Source organism: Gallinula chloropus (assembly GCF_964237585.1).
Source record: "Gallinula chloropus genome assembly, chromosome: 2".
Lineage (NCBI taxonomy): Eukaryota > Metazoa > Chordata > Aves > Gruiformes > Rallidae > Gallinula > Gallinula chloropus.
In genome coordinates, this window is record NC_140086.1 from 20,376,798 (window position 1) to 20,396,495 (window position 19,698).

A 19,698-nucleotide genomic window follows, 5' to 3' on the forward strand; every position below is an offset into this window, starting at 1 on the left:
AGTGGGGGGGAGCTGGTTCTCCCTGGTAAGGAAATGTATAGTGCAGTGTGCTGAAGGAGATGCTCTGGCCACTGCATGGCTCTGCCACATATCCCCGCTATGGCAGCTGGCCTACATGTGCTGCTTGTGACCCATCAGATTGGAGCCTAAGGTCAGGGATGAGCCTGGCTTTGAGAGTCAGGTGCTGTTTCAGGGACCTAAGGTGAAGAAAAACTAGAAAATTCTAAAGATGCCTGGTAACTGCACTTCTTGAAAATCCCTATGGCTGTTACACCTGAAGAATACTGGGACAGAAGGGGAAGGAGAAGTCACTTTAAACTAGTGGGAAGGGCCCATGCAATAACAACAAAGTCAGTCTGCTCTTCTGTGAAGTCTTTTTTCCATGTGAAATACATCAACCATAAATTTACAATCTCACTTTTCCATGTTAGCATGAGAATAAGCCTTAAAGTCTCTGCAGAAAGAGAATGAGGCATTTGTGTAAACATAATTTTAAAATATGAAATAAAAATCTAGGAAGCCTTTGTACACCCACCTTTGCTATTCCCGTTTTAGCTGTTCTTAGGCCCTTTCATAAAGTTCCCTTTTTACTTTTAAAAAGCCTGTATTGTTGCCGTGTTTGTGCTCTGGTATTTTTGCTTTGCCTCATAGGGAATAGCTGGTTTTTTGCTAACCCTTCAGCTCAGTGTCTGCTCCTACAGTTTTCTTTCTGACTGAACTTCTCTGATCTTACGTGAGCAAATATCTTGCAATTACATTTCATAATAACTGCAAAGACAGTGTAATAAACCACAGCCGAGCTAGTTCTGGTGATGGTGGAGAATTATGAGAAATGCTATACGAAAGCAAGAAAGCAAGTTGTAAAAAGTTGGTTTTCAGGGGCAGGAAAAAAAAAATAAAACAGTGCAAATGGCTGTTCAGATGTGGAAGGATATTCTGATTTTCCTTAAAAAATCCAGTAGCATTGATGCTTTGCTCTATGGTTTGTATTTTTTTCTTTAGATATTGGACATTTTAAAGCAAGACTTCCTCCTTTCTCTCTGTTACTGTGGGGTATATTTCTTATGGTTCAAACGCAGTGGTTTTTTTCCAGGTGAAAAGCCTCCAATCCCCAATTTTGAGTAGAAATAACTTCCTCAGGAGCAGGTCAGATACCTGACTAAATATTCCAGGTAGTTCTTTTCTAATTAAATGGTAGTTGTGATGCAGGTGGCAATTGAATGAGCACTGAAGGTGCTTGCACTGAGTATTCTTGCAGATAGATTTCCTTGTGGGTAAAAGTAATTCAGGTGGGGTTTTTTGGTGTAGGGTAGTTTGGGGTTTTTTTTAAATAATACTTTATTGCTATTTAGAAGACTTCTTACTTCAATGGTAAAATTGTTCAAAGTGGTCTTCAGATATGTTGGCTGATATTTATGTAACAACAACAACAAATACTACACAAAAAACTGAGATCCAAAGTCCTCTGAATTTCAGGTATAGTCCATTCCTTTTTCTAATCTGTGTGGTTTTTATTTGTCTCTACTAAATACCAAAGGAGTTATTTAAGTAAAAAATAATATTTTATATAATTATCACAATCTTTTTCTGAGGAAGTTGCCCCCAAGAAACTTTCTGTGTATAATGAGACATGCTTGTATAGCCCATATAGACTTGTAAATTGGAAGAAGTGTTTTGTATGCGATAACTACGCAGTAGTACACAAGACAATCTGGAATAGTTCAGCCACCATCCCTCACTGTTTTATAATTAATTACCTTCGTTTAGATGCCAAACATAGGAAATTATTATCCTTCTGAACTGCCGTTTCCCATTACTATTTGGCAGCCTTAATTTCATTATGTGCTGTAAAAAACCTCTCTGCAAACTCTGCTGAAGAAACACAATTGTCTTAGAAAAGTAGCTAAAGCATGTGAGGGTTAAATGTAACTTTTTTCCTGTAAGTGTCATTCGCCCGACTTAGAACTCTTTAATAGATACTGAGCAACACAGAAGTGAAAGTATTTTTAATTTCAGTGCTTTGTATATTTACAGAGGGATTATAACAAACTTCTACACTTTATCTACATTTTAATAGGTCAGTGTGAACATATGAAGTGTATTAAGGTGGACTGCCTTACTTATTAAACTTACGTGAATTCGTCAAAAGCCCTTAGCAGTTGTATGCAATAGGGGCTGGAAAGCCATGCATGATTGAGGTCATGCATCCAGCCAGTTTGTAAGATGATCCCTCCGTACCGAGCCATCAGCCATCCTTAGCATAGGGGCGCACTCATACACGCATTCCTGTCAAGTCATCTTGTGAAAGGCTGCTTGCTTCCAGCTTGGCTTGAAAGTGCAACCTTAATAAAACTCACTGAAGTCTGAGAGAAAATAGCAGTTCTGCAGCAGATAGTGGAGGGGAAAGAGACTGGGATATGCATATGCAGCTGACTAAAGCAGGCTACATGCTAGACTGTAACAGAGAGGAAACAATAAATCTTAACTACTATGCAATAAATATTCCCAATTTTAACTAAGGAAGCTATCTTCATAGTGAAATTAAAAAAAATAACAGCTTTTCCAAGCTTGATTACTAAAGTACGCTTCACCAGTCCTTCTTCCAAAGACTTTAAGGGAAATTAAGAACAAATTTAAAGAAAGAGGAAGAAAAAGTTTTTCTTGAAGTAGGAAAGGAAAGTAATAATAACATGTCAGTTTTCCTTTCCTTTGCTTTCCTGGCAGCACTTCTTGCTCATATAGGCTGTAATAACCAGCGTCGGGGTCCAGAAGCCAGTGGGAGAAGATTTAACCGGATTCAGCATGGGCAGTGCACCTATACTTTCATTCTGCCAGAACAGGACGGGAACTGTCGTGAAAGCACGACAGACCAGTACAACACAAATGCTCTTCAGAGAGATGCTCCTCACGTGGAACAGGATTTCTCTTCCCAGAAACTGCAACATCTGGAACATGTGATGGAAAATTACACTCAGTGGCTGCAAAAAGTAAGTTTCTTTTTTTCATTTCTCACTTAATGGATTTTTTTGCGATGCTTATGCTGTTCAAACTTTTCATTAGTTTCTATGAGAACCGAGGTAATAAGGATTGATCTAGCTCGTGGCTGCGTAGGGAAGAAATGTTTCAGCCAGAGTGCACCCTTCTTAGTGACATTGCTCTTGGGAGCAGAATTTTCCTCAAGCTACCGAAAGATGTAAATTCTTAAAGCTTTATCTGAAGACACCATGGATGTTTGTGAGCCAGAGAACACAAAAATTCTCCAGATACTCTAATGACAGAGCTTACTATGTATTCCTGTAACTCTTAGAGCTGACAGCTTCAGATCTGATGCCATGCTGTATACCTGCTCTCTGACAGGAAAAGGGAGCAATTAAAGAAAAAAAGGATCAGCATTTAAAGGCACTGGGTTAAGAATATCATTGTTCCCCATAAATAGGTCCTGTAATGCTATTCTGCCCAGCTAATTGCTGGAAAGAAAGAAGAAAATATATAAGCATTCACAGTCCTAAAACATCTCAGCAAAACTTTTTAACTGTATGGATTACACTGGACTTGAAACAGCCTGTTTTAATTTGTGTGTGTATATAAGCATTCTTTCATAGAAAGGGAAAAATGGATTTGAAGGTGTTGCAGTAACTTAGCAGAAATAATTTTTTTTAGGAACTTGTGCAACAGCTCTAAACTCCTAATGAGCTTTTCAGTATTTTATGCATGAGCTGAAGTTTGGACCTGAAACGATTTAAATATGTGAATAATTTCACTCATATGAGCAGTCCCATTCACCTTAACAGGATTACTCAGTTGTGTAAAATGCAATACCTTGCAAGATCTTGTCCATACCTTGGTAATGAAAATACCTGGGGACAGCTGACCAGCAAAAATAAATAAACAAATGTCTTTTTATATAGTTATTTATAATATTCCCATTCTCACACTGGCATTTTGACCTGGCAAACAGTAGAATATTGAGCAACTGAGTGATGCAAGTAGTCATGTAAGACGGAACAAGAAAACTGATGTATGTAGTCATTTGAGAGGTACGTGAGTTAACTCTAACACAAGCTCATACTAAGAATTAACATCAATAAAAATCTCATAAATACTCTACTAAGTGAACTAAATCTTCATATTAGCACAGTTACTGTGACCTAACTAATTTACAATGTTTGTGTTGTCCAGACAAATATATGTAAAACCGCACATACAGCTGTGCCCATCCCCCTAACCCCACTAAAGTCTTCCGAGAGGATTTCCCAATTTCTTCATAAATTTATTGTCTTCTTTGCTTATCTGTCACTAGAAAGAGAGAAAAGTTTCTGTCCAGTGAAATGTGACTATAAAACAAAATGTAAGCAGGCATTTCTTTTTTTTGACTACTTTCCTCATGTTTTAACATCTTGGTCTGCATTGGGGAAGGTAAGGTTAGAAATGCTGGGAAGTGGTTTGTAGAGGAAAGCATTTCTTAGAAATTGTTTAACTGTACCTTAGGAGGCTGAGGCAAGCACTGAAACAAGGAAAGCTGTTATCTGTGTTTATACACACATGATTTTACTTCAGCAAATTGCCTGCTGAATCATGCTTGTAAGACTACTTATTCTGTGTTTGTCCACTAGAGACTGAACTAAGATCACTGTTTCACTGTGAACCGATCTTGAAGAAATATGAGCCTCTGGAGTGTGAATGTCTGAGTTAGGGTTAGTCATCTCAAGCTTTGGAGGGAAGTGATTAAACAGGTAGGAAGCCCAATGAAAGGAGTTTATATTTGGGGATTGTTTTCTTCTGCAGCGATTGTAAAACTGGCTAAGGGCAGAACCACCCCCTCCTCTTTTCCTTCCCAAGCCCCAACCCTCTGCTCCCAGGGGTTTACATAAAACTGGGATTGTGCACGCATCCCCATGTGTCAATTTTCCCTGGAATGAAAGGACCCGTTTCTCTGTGTGATGGAGTACAGCTCACACTGAACAAATGAGGCTGACGCAGCTCTATTATAGCATCTCTGAATGCTGAATTTGCTTTGTTGCTGTTGTCATTACAAAGCTTCTCCACCATAACTCATTTCCTTTCAAAACAAGCATAATCCTTAAGTGTAATGAATATATTATGTAGATATCACGCATCTCATTTTAATACTCTGCCTTTCTTTCCTTCCCCTTAAATTTTTAATATCAGATATAACTGTTGCTATGCTAAACAGTGTTTTACAATGCACCTGCTGTGAACAAAATAAATAATAATTAATGGTTTTAGCTGTATGACTGGAAGTGAATGACTCTAATAAAAATGAAGTTTAAAAGTTTGAGATGTACTCTGACTTATATAAAGGAAATATGTTTTTTAATTCAAGTAGTATATATATGTATAAAACTTTCATTAGGATTGTATGCAGGCAATGTTTGGCAGGGTGAATTATTTTCTCAGCACAAAAGTTAGCCTGCCATATTAAAAGAGTATTTATTAGGAAAGTTTTTAAGAAACATGGTTTGTTTAACTCTGTAGTAGTTTAATTTTTCCCTCGATACCTAAACTAGTGGATTTCTAGAAGCAAAACATACTTTTTTTTATAATGGCAATTTTTATATGCTTAAATCCAAAAGTGCTTCTTTGATAAAATGCAAGTTTGATAGTAGGTAAAAATCTGCCTGCTTGGGGAGCCAATTACAGAGAGTAAGTCCCAGCCTTGTCCATTAGCATATGCATATCTGTAGTCAGCGTAACTGGGGTTGGTTGGCAAATCCAGGGCCATGGCAAAACGCTGTGCTCAGAAACTACTTGTAAGAAGATGACTTGGTAAACATTTTTAGAGGTTTTCCTAGAACTGTTTATTTTAATACCGGATAACTTTCCCCATTGTTTAAGCTTGGGTTTCATTTCTGCAATATGTTTATACTAATAGTTCAAAACAAACAGTTCATCACATTTTCTTTCTTGCAGTAACTGACTGGCACATGTGATACTGTTTGGTATTGGACTGCAGTGCCTAAGTATTGCCAAAGAGGAGTTACATGAAATGCTATCATCATGTCTTGCTGGGGAACTTTCTGTTAGTCAGCTTGCTGAACTTGCAGTAATGATGGATTCAGCATACATTTGGGATAGCTATATAGATGAGTATTTCATATACTTATTCTTCTGTCCAATTGGTAATGATAATTGTTATTACAGTGCTAAGTGAGTTTTATGGGATCCTCTCTTTCTTTTTTTTCTGATCCCTATGTAAGCAGAATACCATAAAACTTTAAAATGAATGCCTAATAGTAGTACATGACAAGAAGCTAACAGATGTTCAAGTTTGAGTTGAAACTGAATCACAAGCATTCTGGTGAGGCAGTATCCAAAATTAAATTTGCTTTTTTCTTTTCTCTGCCAATATTGATTAAATATTGGCAGAGAAACCCTTAAACCCAATAAAGAAGCTTCAACTCACTTATCTTCCCCTTCAAAGTGCCTGTGTGCTCAGCAGCAACAACAGAAGTCTGAATGATGAACTGGATTCCGTCATTATGGAAAGAAATTACGAGCAACCTTCCTGGCATATCTGCAGCATTTGCTAGTCTACCTTAAAGTTTATCCTTATCATGGTTTTGATAAATTATTTGTCTATGGCATTCTCTGTGCTCTCACTTGACTTCCTTATTTTGCAGAAGTAACATCACAAGTGCTTCACTTGGATTTTAATCCTGCAAATAGGTTTTGAGGGAGACCAGTCACTGTTGTAGAAGTCAGTGGCTTTTGGTAAGACTGGTGTTTGTCACTATGTGCTGTGGCTCCATTCAAAGTCTGTCCCTCTCTGTCGTCTTTACCAGCAGGGCCCAGCACTGCAATGAAACTGTAATGTTAAATATGAGTGGATGAGGTGAACTTTGCTTTGTTTTGCATATGGTTTGCTGAAGATGAGAAAATTCCTTTTATGTCACTCTTGCTGTGAAGCGGAGTGAAATTGTGACTGCTCTGAAGAGGACAGGTCTAAAGAGCTGTCATAATCTCCTATGAGGCAAATTTATCTTCATATGAAAACGGTGAATCATAGAATCATAAAATGCATTAGGTTGGAAGGGACCTTTAAAATTCATCTAATCCAACCCCCATGCAGTAAGCAGGGACATCTGTACTAGATCAGGGGGCTCAGAGCCCCATCAAGCCTGACCTTGAATATCCCCAGGGATGGGGCCTCCACTATGTGTCTGGGCAACCTGTTCCAGTGTTCCCCCACTGAAGATTTTTTTCCTAATATCCAACCTAAATCTTGCCTTTTTGAGTTTAAGACCATTACCTGTTGTTCTACTGCTATACACCCTCACAAGGGTAGAGAAGTAGACTGAAGGGCCGTCTTCTATGTTGCCACATTTGGTAGCAAATTGCTTAAAAAAAAATATTTTCCATGCTTGGACAGAAAGCTTTATCATGCTGTGCAGTAGAACCTGAATGTGTTTATTCTCAGTGATGACAGCTGTAATTAGGAACTTTCTGGTAACAATAAAATATTACATTTATTAGTCATCAGAGCTGTCCAACCAACATGCCCAGTGGGAGATCTCATTTGGAGCACTGAGAGCTTTTCTAAATGAAACTGATATAAAGTAAATGGTGTGTCATTTTGAGGGTGCTGAGAACATCTCATTCCCATTCCCTCTGTGGTTTGGAAGCAATCTCTACTTCGCAGTGCTGGGTGCCCTGGAAAAAAAAAAAAAAAAAAAAAGGGAAAAAAAAGGTCCACATGGGAAAAGTATAGAGATGAATATTTTAGGCCTGCGTCATCCCACCAAAAGTTCTGGCCAAAACCCAGAGACACCCAAGATAGGCTTTTCTTTACTGTGGGGAATCTCTCAGTGCTGTGTCAAGTGAGAGTAGCAAGCCCAGATGAAGAGCCATCTATCTGAACTGACCTGTAGAAGTTCCTGCTTTTCTTCCTTGACTCCAGGAAAGTCCCTAGCAGATCCCTTTTGATTTAAATGTCTCAGTTAAGTGGGATGGATTTAAGCTTTGCTTCTGTCCATGGATTTGGAATAGACTTCCCTTGTGACTACAGGAAATAGTAAACTTTAAGTATTCCTGTTTCCCTTTTCTAACAGAGATATAGTACTACTACTCAATTTCACAATGCAGTTGGGAGGCTTAATATGTTATTTTTTGTGCTGCTTTTGGAGTCTTTCTGGTGGAAGGTATCATGTGATATTAGCAGTTCATGTATGACAATAATACTTCCAATGATTTTAGAAAATGAAATGAAATTAAAGAATCATTTGGAAGGACATTAGTTTTAAAATTAGTAACTAAATTTATAAAAAAGAAGCAGATAAATTATATTAATATGAATCTCTAATGCTAAGTATATTTTGCAGGTTGTAGTTGAGTAAAGGTTAATAGTAAGATTAGGCCTCTTTCTTACAGTGTTCTTAAAACCCATTAGCAGCTGCTGTTCCAACCTGTATTCATATATGGTGAATAGGACTTCAGCTTAGTCTTGTACAGATTCTCAGGAAGACCAGTGAGAAATAGCTAGTCTTCCAGAGCTATAGTTACCAGCACTTTTGAATAACTTGTCATTATCAAAACTGGGGTCATTTGTGTGATTTATTGCAAGGATATTCTGAAAAGTGAAGATACTTAACAACATTCTTGTATTCATATGAATTTACCATTCAGCTTAGTTTAGTCCTCTTCTTTGTATTTGCAATAAAAATGCAAAAAGCCCCAGAAGGGCTAGTAAATGAGGACCTTCTTGAACAAGTATCAGTTTTAACTGTGCTGTGAACTTCATCTTCAGAGTCAGCAGCTCAAGTGTCTTGAATAAACAGCCCTCGTGTAAGAGTCTTCTCAGTAGCATAAGGTTTTCCTCTCTTGTTAAAGAGTTGAAGTTTGATCAGGAAAAGGAAATTGAAATAGTTTCATATTTCATAGGAAGAGTTCCTTTTTCTTATGAAACAAGCCGTATTTTAACACGAGGTTATTCTTGTGTAACCACATGTGCATATTTTAGACAGTGTTATGAAACGCCAGGGTGGTGAACAGTCACTTGGAAGGGTAACTTAAAAATGGCATAAATGGTTGCACATTTGCACTGTACTATTATTAATGCTCCTGCACAAAGATTGAACTTCGCTTTTCATTACCTTAGTTAGGAATCAGGTGAATATGAAAAGGTGCAAGTCACTCCTGAACTGGGATAAGAAGTCTGTCCAGGGACTTACACCAGTTTAATTATCCTTGTTTAAAGCTTATACAAGTCAAACTAGTGAAACTTCCTTATCTAAACAAGACCTAAGTGTGGGGATATGCTCAACATTGAACAAACATATGGATACAGATAGACAAAGCAAGGCTGATATAGGGTCAGCTGGAAAGATGCCCAAGTTGCACTATTTTACATTTCTATATATGGTTTACATTCAGAATTAAAATAAAATAAAATAAACAACCAAACGAAGAAACAGAAAAAAGGATTAAGGTAATATTATCATCCCTCAGAGGAAATCATACAGAAAATCAATATAGGCTTTGGAGCTACATGATTGAAAAACCTTTCTTATATTCTATTGACTAGTTTCTAGGAGAAGAAATGAAAGAAATAAACATCCAGTAAGAAAAGAGTAATAGTTAGAGAGCTATACTAGTTTGATGGTGAAATAAGTGTGTCTTTTAGCAGGGTCCTTTAAAGGTACACTATGTGGTAGTAAATGGTCAGTTATATATGCACTACTATTCCTGCCCTAAAAGCAAAATAAGCTGAAAGTGCAGTTATGATCCTGCAGCTGGAAAATCTGGGTTGAAGATCCTGAGTAAGAAGTGGCTAACCAAAAGTTCCCTAAGTCTGAAAAATTCCTTTGCCTTCGATATCTCAATCCAGTGCATGAGCATGTGCGCAAACGCATGCATGTACGCACATATATGCATTTAGATTTTTTGAGTGTTATGTGTTAAGGTGCATGAAAATCTCTTTCTAAGTGCTGTGCCTTAAATCCTTTCTTGTGTTTTATACTTAGTTACCAGCTGTCCACCTTTGTTCTCCTGAAACTCACTTGTTGGCTCAAAAAAGCTAGATGTGTCAGTAGCGAGAAGAAATCCTGTGCGTTAATTACTTCTGTGTGAATGATTCTCCACACTGTGTTGCTGATAATTACATGTGTGCCTCTGCTTCTGTTCTTTCCAGAATACATATGCATCAAAGATTTTCAGACATGTTTCGGTTCTTACATGTGCATGTGTTGCAAAGGCAAACCTGATTGTGTTTTATGTATGCATGGCATCTGATTAATGGGATTTGTCATAAATATATAGTTATACTTTTCATCAGCTCTTCTGCATATTTTTACTTTTTGGGGTAAATTCTTGACATTTGTCATGTTTTATCTAGTTGTCGTGTTGTAAATAATGTACCAGGCATTTCTTCTGCAATAAAAATGTATGGAAACAACCATAATCCACTTGTTCCAGTTAGCAAAATTCCTTTCTGACTGTTCTGCCTGAGGATTTGGATCCTGGCATTCTTTCGCCTCCCTCTGTACCAAGCAGGCAAATAGTCTTGAGAGATTACCCCAGAGATAGAATAAACTCTGAGCATCCCTGCCAGGAAATTAAGGCAAGACTAGAGAACTGTGGAAGAAAACTTGGAGTATGAGATGACGACCTTAGAAGGTAATTTGTGTTTTTTGACGGCATGACTTCTTTCACACTAGAGCATAGATGATCAGATTGGTGCTAATCAATTTTGAATATAAAAACTCTTTCTGCTGCAGGCTGATATGCCATTTATAGACTGATCCTGTCTTCTTTTCCATCTAAACTTCCTTTAAAGGCTTTCTGCTTGCAAAAGTATTTTATTGAAAGATATTTATCTCTGTTACGAATGTTCTGTCTCAGGGATAAGATTTTTTAGCAGGCCAGGCTTTTACTTTCCTCATCCATGATCCACACCAGCCTAAACCTGCAGAGGGAACTTGCAAGGTTTCAAAGAGAAAAGCACTGGTGTCATTTCATTGCTCCTGCTCACTATTTTAAATATTACAACAAACTTTAATTCATTATCAAAGTCTCTCCAGCTTTCAAAGTGCGGTTGTTACTTCCTGATTGTAGGTGAAAAAAATTGATTCTCCATGTGTAAATTTACTATTTTGAGATGTATTTTATTATTTGGCCTTTAATAAGCCCCAAATCCACAGAAAACATTTTAAATACCCCCCAAAAGTCAAAAGAGCAGTCTTAGTACAATCTCTAGAGATGCTTTTACATTTGTCTTTAGGACTGCGGTAGACTTTCTTGCCGTTTGGATCATGTTATTTCTGAATGTTTGAAAGTTGTTAGCCTATGCTTATAAAAGTTTATTTTTCTTTCCAATTGTCTTGTTTGCAAATATGGTTTTATACAGTGAAGATTTTGGAATAATATTGTTGTTGTTAAATGATTATTTTGTAACTTTTTTCTAAGCATTGTGTTGAATGAATCTTCATATAGTTACCTTACTATCGCTAACTAGCTATCCTAAAACCCTAATATTTTCTATGAAAAACCTGTGTAGAATTGTCTTGGTATTTCTGAAGTCTCACAGAAACACTTTATATACAACCTGGTTCTCTGAAGTCTCATCCAACATCCAAAGACACAATGAAGACTATTAACAGCATTGAAAACTGGGCATTCATATGTAGATAAAAGTAGCTAAAACGAGGATTTAGGATCACTGCCATTATCATTTAACTATTAAGTGTATTTATTTGTGTCATAGTTAAATATTTGCCCTCTACAGTCTTAATACATCAGGAAATTCCTGTGGCCTTCGAGGCCGCACCAGCAAGTCAACACAGTAACAAGCAGGCCCCAAACCATGATGCCTTTGGTGCTGTGCCTGGAATTTTGAGGATCTGCTTAGAAGGAAAATTGCTCAAAGAGATGACCTAATCTCTTCCTGAATGAACTATTCCCCTTTGTTCCTTGGTTAAAATCTTCATGCTTCACTCTGTGCGTGACTTACCATAGTAGAGATAAATGGTCAAGGGCCACCTATCTTTCCTGCGTCACTTCTATCCTGTTAATGGGAAAGGCCACCAATGCTCTGCTAGAAAGTTTTTCTGTGTTACTATTTTTGCAGAGGAGATATGGACTGCAAAATTCTTTATCTCTTTAGCCTGCTAACTACAGAGGCGATGATTAAGGTTGTTTCTCTTCACATTTTTCTTGAATGATCCAGTTTGATCTCTTGGCTTTTCCAAGAATTCTGGCTGATGCCATAAATATCCTTTTGTATATTCCTCTGACATCGTTTACCTCCATGACATCAAACAGCTCAACTGTTATGGCCCCTGCCTTCATGTCAGTTGTTAAAGAATTATTTGTACCTGTTACGATAGCAGAGTTTTATGCAGGGAAGCATAAGAAAGACAACTTTTATTTTCAGAGGCACACGCAGCAAGAGGAGCTTACCAGGTACCAAAGGGCTTTGATTAAAGGATGATTACAGACGAATGAATTCAATAATCATTGGTAAAAGATAATTTTTTTTGTGGTTTGATCTTCTTGATGAGCCATTGTGGCATCCACTGTACAAAGATATAATAGATGTCTCGCTCTGCAGCTGAAAAGTGTCCTGTTGAATGAGTGATTTCAAATCCTCATTAGCTGGGTTTTGCTGAGAAAGCTGACTTTGTTTCACATTCCACTGACTGCCCTGAAACCAGGCTATGAGTTGAGTTTCTGCATCTTGTCTCACTGGCATGATTGCATCTCATCACATGCTTACATACACTGCTCTAAAGACACAATGTAATGCTTGGGTAAACTACGTGAGATTTCTTTGGTGACTTTGTGGACTGGGTAAACTGTAAATGCAATAACAATATATGTAGCTTTATCAAGTGGTTTTAAAAATTATTTTGAATTCCATAAAATTGTTATGGGACAGGTAACTCCTATGGAAACTGAGGACCAGTTTGTGACTGCAGACCATAATTTCTTGGAAAAGGTAATCTCAGAGTAGTGTAAGGCACCTGGAGAAAGATTGAAACAACTAAATATAAGGTGGGAGGTGTGGGTGGTGCTTCAAAGCAAGACGTCTGTATATTTGAAGTTGATAAAGGATTTTCAATAAAAGTCTGACAGAAAGGGTAAAGGTTGTTCTTGTCATCCCCATAAATTTGTGTGCTCCCCAAGGTATCAATGTGTCACTAAAGCACACACAGTAATGTAACTTGTCCTGCAGTGACAGAAAAGTCTGAAAAATTGCTCTGGTGTGCAGCATTGTGTCCAGTAAAATGTCCTGAAACAACGTAGCTGTAAACTATTTACTCTCTGTGGGGCCCTATAAATGTCATAAAACTATGTATTTCAGTGGTATTATAGCCTGCTGAAGAAAACTTCATCATAGCTGAGGAAGTTTTTTTTCTAAAATAAGGCAGTTTGCTAAAAAAATATAGAACACAAAATATCTCCTTCTAAATTTAAGAGAAATATAAGAATATGAAGCTCATCAGCATGTTTTATTGTGGAAACTGTGAAGACTTGAAATTTCACTAGTTATTAAAGTATCTGAAGTGCAAATGACCCCCAGATGAAATGTTGGGTAGAACCAGAATGCTGTGTGTGGCAGTGCAGGTGGTCACCAATGCAACATGCTCTTTTCAAGAATGTTTTTGCAGCTCTCAGTGACAACCTCAAAAATAATGCTTGTGTTTGCTGCATATAATGACTGTTAGGTGAAAAAAGTAACTTAATAACTTTAGGCAAACACCATGGAGAGTCTGTCATATTCTGAGAGATCAGAAACACTAGAAAAACTTTTGCCCAAATTTGGCAACTTCAGATTTTGCAAAATCTAAGGGCTTGACCCCGAACGTGCCAAGGGTCCTGTTTTGAGTTGGTGGTGCTCAGAATTTTCAAGGAAACATCTGGCAAATTACAAGCTTTACCCCTATAAAATAAATTGTTTTCATTTCACCATTGGAGAGTGTTATCACAAGCATGTAGCTACTTTTCAGTAGACTTCAACAGGAGGAAGAACTGAGCAGGAATTGCTGTGTTACTTTAAACAAGCACAAAACTATTTTGTACTTTTGGACAAGTGGATGAGAATGGAAAATCCAGAGACTTCCTACAGAAGCCTTCCTATAGAGAATGATGTCACAAGTATTCCAAGCGTCAGAAAAAGTGAATTATAATTCCTTGCAGTTTATCTAGGCAACCATATGACCTTAGATATGGGGTTTTTTTGCCAGTGCATGATAACTATGATGGCACATGCTGTGCTTGTCACCAACCAGTCTTAAAAACATAAAAATATTTTATTGCTATATATATAGTGTGAATAAATTATACATTTAAGTGACTAAACAATTTACTTATATGTTAACTTCTAAAATGTAATGAATGTACTAACATTAACAAGAGTTATAAAATTAAACACAGAAATAATAAAATTGTCTGAAATTCAAATTCTTAAAGCTAGGATTACTGATTGGATAAGTTTCATGCTAGAACAGTAAGCCAATAAAAAATGGCAGTTGTTATAGTCTAATTTAATGCCTCCCTGTAAAAAACCTGCATAATGAACCCTAGAAATGGAAAAAAAAATTACAAACCAAAAACCAACAAACAAGCAAGTCCCTTGGTCCAGGATTTAACACTCCCACACATCTTGGAAACATCTAGTAATCTGGCCACTGACCCCCTGGGGTATTTCCTAGAAGCAGAATTGAGCAAGACCAAATTTTTTTTGTTGTACTGTTATGGACATGAAGATACGACACGAATTCTTGATTTGTAAAATATGAACCAAGTGTGACATCGTTTTCCTTTTTGTATATTTTTAAAGACAACTTCAACAGTTTCCTCAAAACTCTTTGGTCCTTTCTCACTAGAATTTGTGTTGGTTATGGGTTTTTTCTCTGGGTTTTAACTCCCCATTATGGAACACTGGAAATGTGTTTTAGAGTAAATTTTCCATCTTCGTTCTTACGTTTCAACACAACACCTCAGTGTTAGCTTTGTCAGGGTGGTTTTGAACACTGTCATGTTTTCACTTCCATAGTAAAATCCTTCTGAAAGGCTATAAGAAAAAAGCTGCAGTGAGATTATTTTTAGAACACTGCTCATAATGCAATACAAGCTTTATGTTTTGAGACAGCTTCACATCCTAAGTCAGAATTGCTTAGTATTTTTTCTATCAGAGTGGATATTAATTTTGGGCTTGCTTCTGTCAGGCTTAGTCTGGTATTGCTCTCACATGGTTTCCAGGTGTTGCTAGAATGAGCCTTTACCAAAAGGTATGACTAGAAAAAACAGCCGTTTCCTATGAGAACATGAACCCAAAGGAGGCTTTCAACACATTCCACAAACTCAAGCTATTATCATTAAATAACCTGGAGAGGATTAGAAATAAATAAAAAAGTCTCTTGCCTCTCACCCTGAGTGTGATGCTAATGAATTCCTGTGGAGCTTGGCCTGATGCTGCTTACGGTGAATCAGCAGTAAAAATGTGAACTCAGTTCCTGTCCAGGAAAGGGCATTTCCCAAACTCAAGCCCACCCACCCGAAGCTGACCCCTCACCCTCTCCTTCCGCTGCTGCTTTCAGTGCTGGCACAAGTTCCAGGTCTACTTTTTGGCACTGGCTCTCTGGATTCATCTACTTCAAAACATCTCTGCCCTAGTGTAAGGGGAATTCTTAACAGTAAGAGATAGACCTCAGCTCTGTCCTGACAAAACCTATGTCGCACAACAGGAAATTCCCAGATGGTCAGAAGGAATTTTAAAGGGCTGGAGGGATACGTAAAAAATGCTAGCCTGGCACCCATGGAGACTGAAGTCTGTTATTTATAGAAAAGCAGAGGCAGAAAACAGACGGTGTGCTTCCTCACAATATGCTCTACAATCACTGCATTGTGTCAGCATAAATTTGCGGCACACCACATCAAGAACTGAGATGGTAGTATGGTCTCTGGCCCCAGCCAGATTTTTCCTCTGCATGCCTTGCGAGATACCAGCTAATGCCATGTGCAGTCGTGGCTTTGTAATACAAAAAGACCTCTTTTAGAAAGACCTATAACAACAGTGTGTCAAATCTTGTCAGTGGCATCAGTGGAGCGATGTCAATGCCAGGCTGCTGAAAGAAGACTCAAGCCCAGTCTGTAAGAAGCAAACTCAGATTTCTAGATGGTTTTGTTCATTTAAGGATAGGATTCTGTGCACAGCTTTTGTTACGTGCACAGCCTTCTCCCAGTACTCCCCAGGTCTGAAAACAGGATGTATGTCTCAGGAGAACAATTTTATAAAGACATTTTCATTATTTCCTTTTTTAGTCATGTCAAAAGAATGTAAAGGAAACTTTGCCTGTTAGGTTTTTTCAGTATTCCTCTTTCCTGTCCCTCAAAAGACCAAAGAACTGAGACACTTGTTGAAACAAGAGCACACAAAATCATCAGGTGCATGGTCTTAATTTAAACCTAGTCTTGGACTATATCTGCCTTGTATTCTCAGTGCCCTGTATTTGCTTTTTTGGGGATTCTTTTGCTGAAGCCGGTTGGGAAATATTTTGTTTTATTTTTCTGAAATGTTTTAAAATAGAAAAATCCTTTTTGTTGACATTTTCTGCAGATTATTTGGACATTCGTGTGACTGGATTGCTAGGTGGCAGATGTAACCTAGTTGGACACCTCCCAGCCTGAGGGCTTCTGACATGTATAAGTAGCCACATCACAGAGGGCAACATCTGTAAACCAAATCTCATGCTTTCCAGCCAAAGGGTTTAGAATTCTTGAGTAAACACCAAAGGATTTAGAATTCTTGATTAAACAATGTCATCTGTCTGTCTGTCTGTCTGTCCATCCATCTATCCATCCATCTATCCATCTACCTTCTTTTTATTAAAAGAAAATGAGCTTTTCATAAACTGAAAGAAATGTCCATGGAAAACATTTTCCTGCTGATAAAGAGAAAAATCAGGATGCTGCTACAAAGCGACTGCCTTAAGGCCACCTTGAATGAAAATAGTATCATGTTCCAGTATTATCTTGGGTTATGAAGGAGAAGTCTAAGTGTAAACTCCATGTACAGGCACAGTGGAGATGTTAGAAAAGGGATGCACTAGTGTCCTCCTTTTTATCTGGGAACAGCTGCTTCTGCAGTTCCTTTTTTTTTTTTTTAGAAAAATAAAAAAAATGATAGAGAGAATATGCATGTGGAATGTTGTTGATACAGAAAAGATCATTCAAACTGTCCCCACTGAACAAGAGACATCTGAGTTCAAAGAGAAATATTTGTAACTTTTCTTCACTACCCTGGTTTTTGGTTTAATTAAGAAAAATATTCTAGCTGGCTAATTTAGTTCATGATAAAGGGAAAAAAACCCAAAAATCAAACCTCATCAAAGTGCTTCAGAAAAAGCTCTTTTAGCAATTACATTGCAAAACTAAGAAGTAGTTACATGTTTAACACATGATAATATTCCACTGTTTTGTTTAATGATATGCTAGAAATGCGTATCTGGATGTTGCAGAGACAATCTGAAAACCAGGGGATCTTTTTTTTTAAACTTGGTGGAGCCTGTGTGACTGGGCTGATAGGGCTATATGTCATCCATCCCTCTGGCATCTTCTGACAATGACACCTTTTAATACTGTCACCAAGCCCATGTACATTTTACTTTAGTGTTTCTACACTGCAACATGCTGACAGAAAATATCTTACTGTGAAGGTGACCAGATAAAACTTTTAAAATTATAGGAGTCACTTGAGTGTCCTTCCCCATAAAGGTTCTCTCTGCTTGAATTTTTAACCTGTTTGTTTATTTCATCTTGCACTATCTTTGCTAACAAATGAGGAAATTCAAGTGTGTCTGGGTTTTTTTCTATAGTACTTTATGAAACAAGATTTTTTTAATTAAAAATATACTTTCCAAACAAAATTTGAGTTACTGCCTTCTTTGGGATTTCTTTTTTATATGTAAGAATATAGTCTGCCTGAATCTAGAAGTTAGTCTATAGTACTACTACTTGGTAGCAAGTAACAAAGGTTTTCAATGCTTATTTTTATTTCAGAGCACAGATAAAGGGATCAGAAATAAACCACTTCTCCTTCACAATTTATCATAACCGAATAATGTACTTTAAAAACAACATGCAGGGGAGCAGGAACACACCTGTTACTACAGGTGCAATGCAAGTGTAGTAAAAGATTACAGGATTTTTAGTTTGGAACAAAGTTTACAGAATTACTGACAAACTTGAGAAGGAAATGTTATAATAGTTACATTTCAAACTGCAAACAGCAGTTTATCCACATTTTTTGGATATAAATAAAGCACCTAGGATGAAATCCTAGCTATGGTGATGTCAAAGGCAGAACTTCAAGCAATTCCAGTCAAGACTGTGAATCAAATTCTGCTGGTTTAATTTCTGGCATTAGGAAAGTAGTAGTGTCCATGCCAGAAATTCAGTGCATCTATCCACTGTAGCTCTCTCTAATACCAACAGAGGGTCCATGCTTGCTTCAAAGTCCTGCATTCATTTTTAAAATAGTATGAACAATTGTTCACACTTCTATGAATTTTTATATTCAGAATATCTATGCATTTTACAGACATCAATGAATAAAACTTCATAGCAATCAGAATGCTTGGTGACAGCATTAGTGTTGTTCTCATTATCCAGTGGAGAACCCAAGGTACACAAGGGATAGCTGACGTACCCTTAAGACACTTGGGAAATCTAAGTACAGCCAACAATAAAACCAAGACTTGTGGCAGTGGCAGTGTTTATGTGATAGTTTTAAAAATCTTTCTACACTAATACAGATGAGAAAATGTCCATCTGTGTCTCAAATTACTCATCTCACTGATGTTCAGAAATCTTATTTTTTTGTGGCAGTAAGTGATGGGCTAATTTCATAGCTGCTGTAATTTGACACTGCACATTCTAGAGTAGTGGAATGGTGTGGATTTAAGTTAGCTAGACACCTGGATGCTCATGTTTGCATCAAGACCTTGTTCTCAATGCATCAGACCCCATGCCTTAATGGATCTGCGCCCTTTATCAGAACAAACACTAAGCTGTCCAGAGCTCCTGCACACACACACATGCTATTTCATTTTCTCACTCAATTTCTGAAGTGGCCTTTTTTGGTTTTTTCCTTTTTTTTTTTTAAGAGACCAGCCCTGGACATACAACCTGATATGCCATGGGACAGTGATGCTATGCAGCAATGTATCTTCAGGATCAACCATGTAAAAGCCATTTGACACCGACTTCTGGTTGTTAAACCAGAAAGCCATTTCTTGGCAAGTAAAGACCTTTCCTGAACTGAAAATATCTTGCTATAGAATCATATAATCATAGAATGGCATGGGTTAGAAGGGATCCCAAGGATAAGAGAGCTCCAACACCCCTGCCAGAGGCAGGGCCACCAGCCTCCAGGCCTGGAGCTACACAAGGTTACCCAGGGCCCCATCCAACCTGGCCTTGAACACTTGCAGGGATGGGGCATCCACCTCTGGGCAGCCTGTTCCAGCACCTTACCACTCTCTTTGTAAAAAACTTCCCCCTAATATCTAATCTAAACCTTCCTTCCTTTAGTTTTAATCCATTCCCCCTTGTCCTGCCATTGTCTACCCTTTTAAAAAGTTCATTCCCCTCCTGTTTGTATGCTCCCTTCAGGAAGGCTGCAATGAGGTCCCCCCCGCAGCCTTCTCTTCTCCAGGCTGAACAAGCCCACCTCCCCCA

At 37.8% G+C, this 19,698-nt stretch overlaps 1 protein-coding gene across 1 annotated transcript in view; it reads left to right on the forward strand.

The window, feature by feature from the left end:
- Nucleotides 1-2,690: 2,690 nt before the first annotated feature.
- The window catches only part of ANGPT1 (angiopoietin 1), a gene marked incomplete at both ends in the record, with an annotated part of 154,620 nt that continues 137,612 nt past the window's right edge, over nucleotides 2,691-19,698 (forward strand). The window contains one exon of the mRNA XM_084280518.1: nucleotides 2,691-2,987. Within this exon, the coding sequence (XP_084136644.1) occupies nucleotides 2,691-2,987 (297 nt within the window). The remainder of the gene's footprint in view (nucleotides 2,988-19,698) is intronic.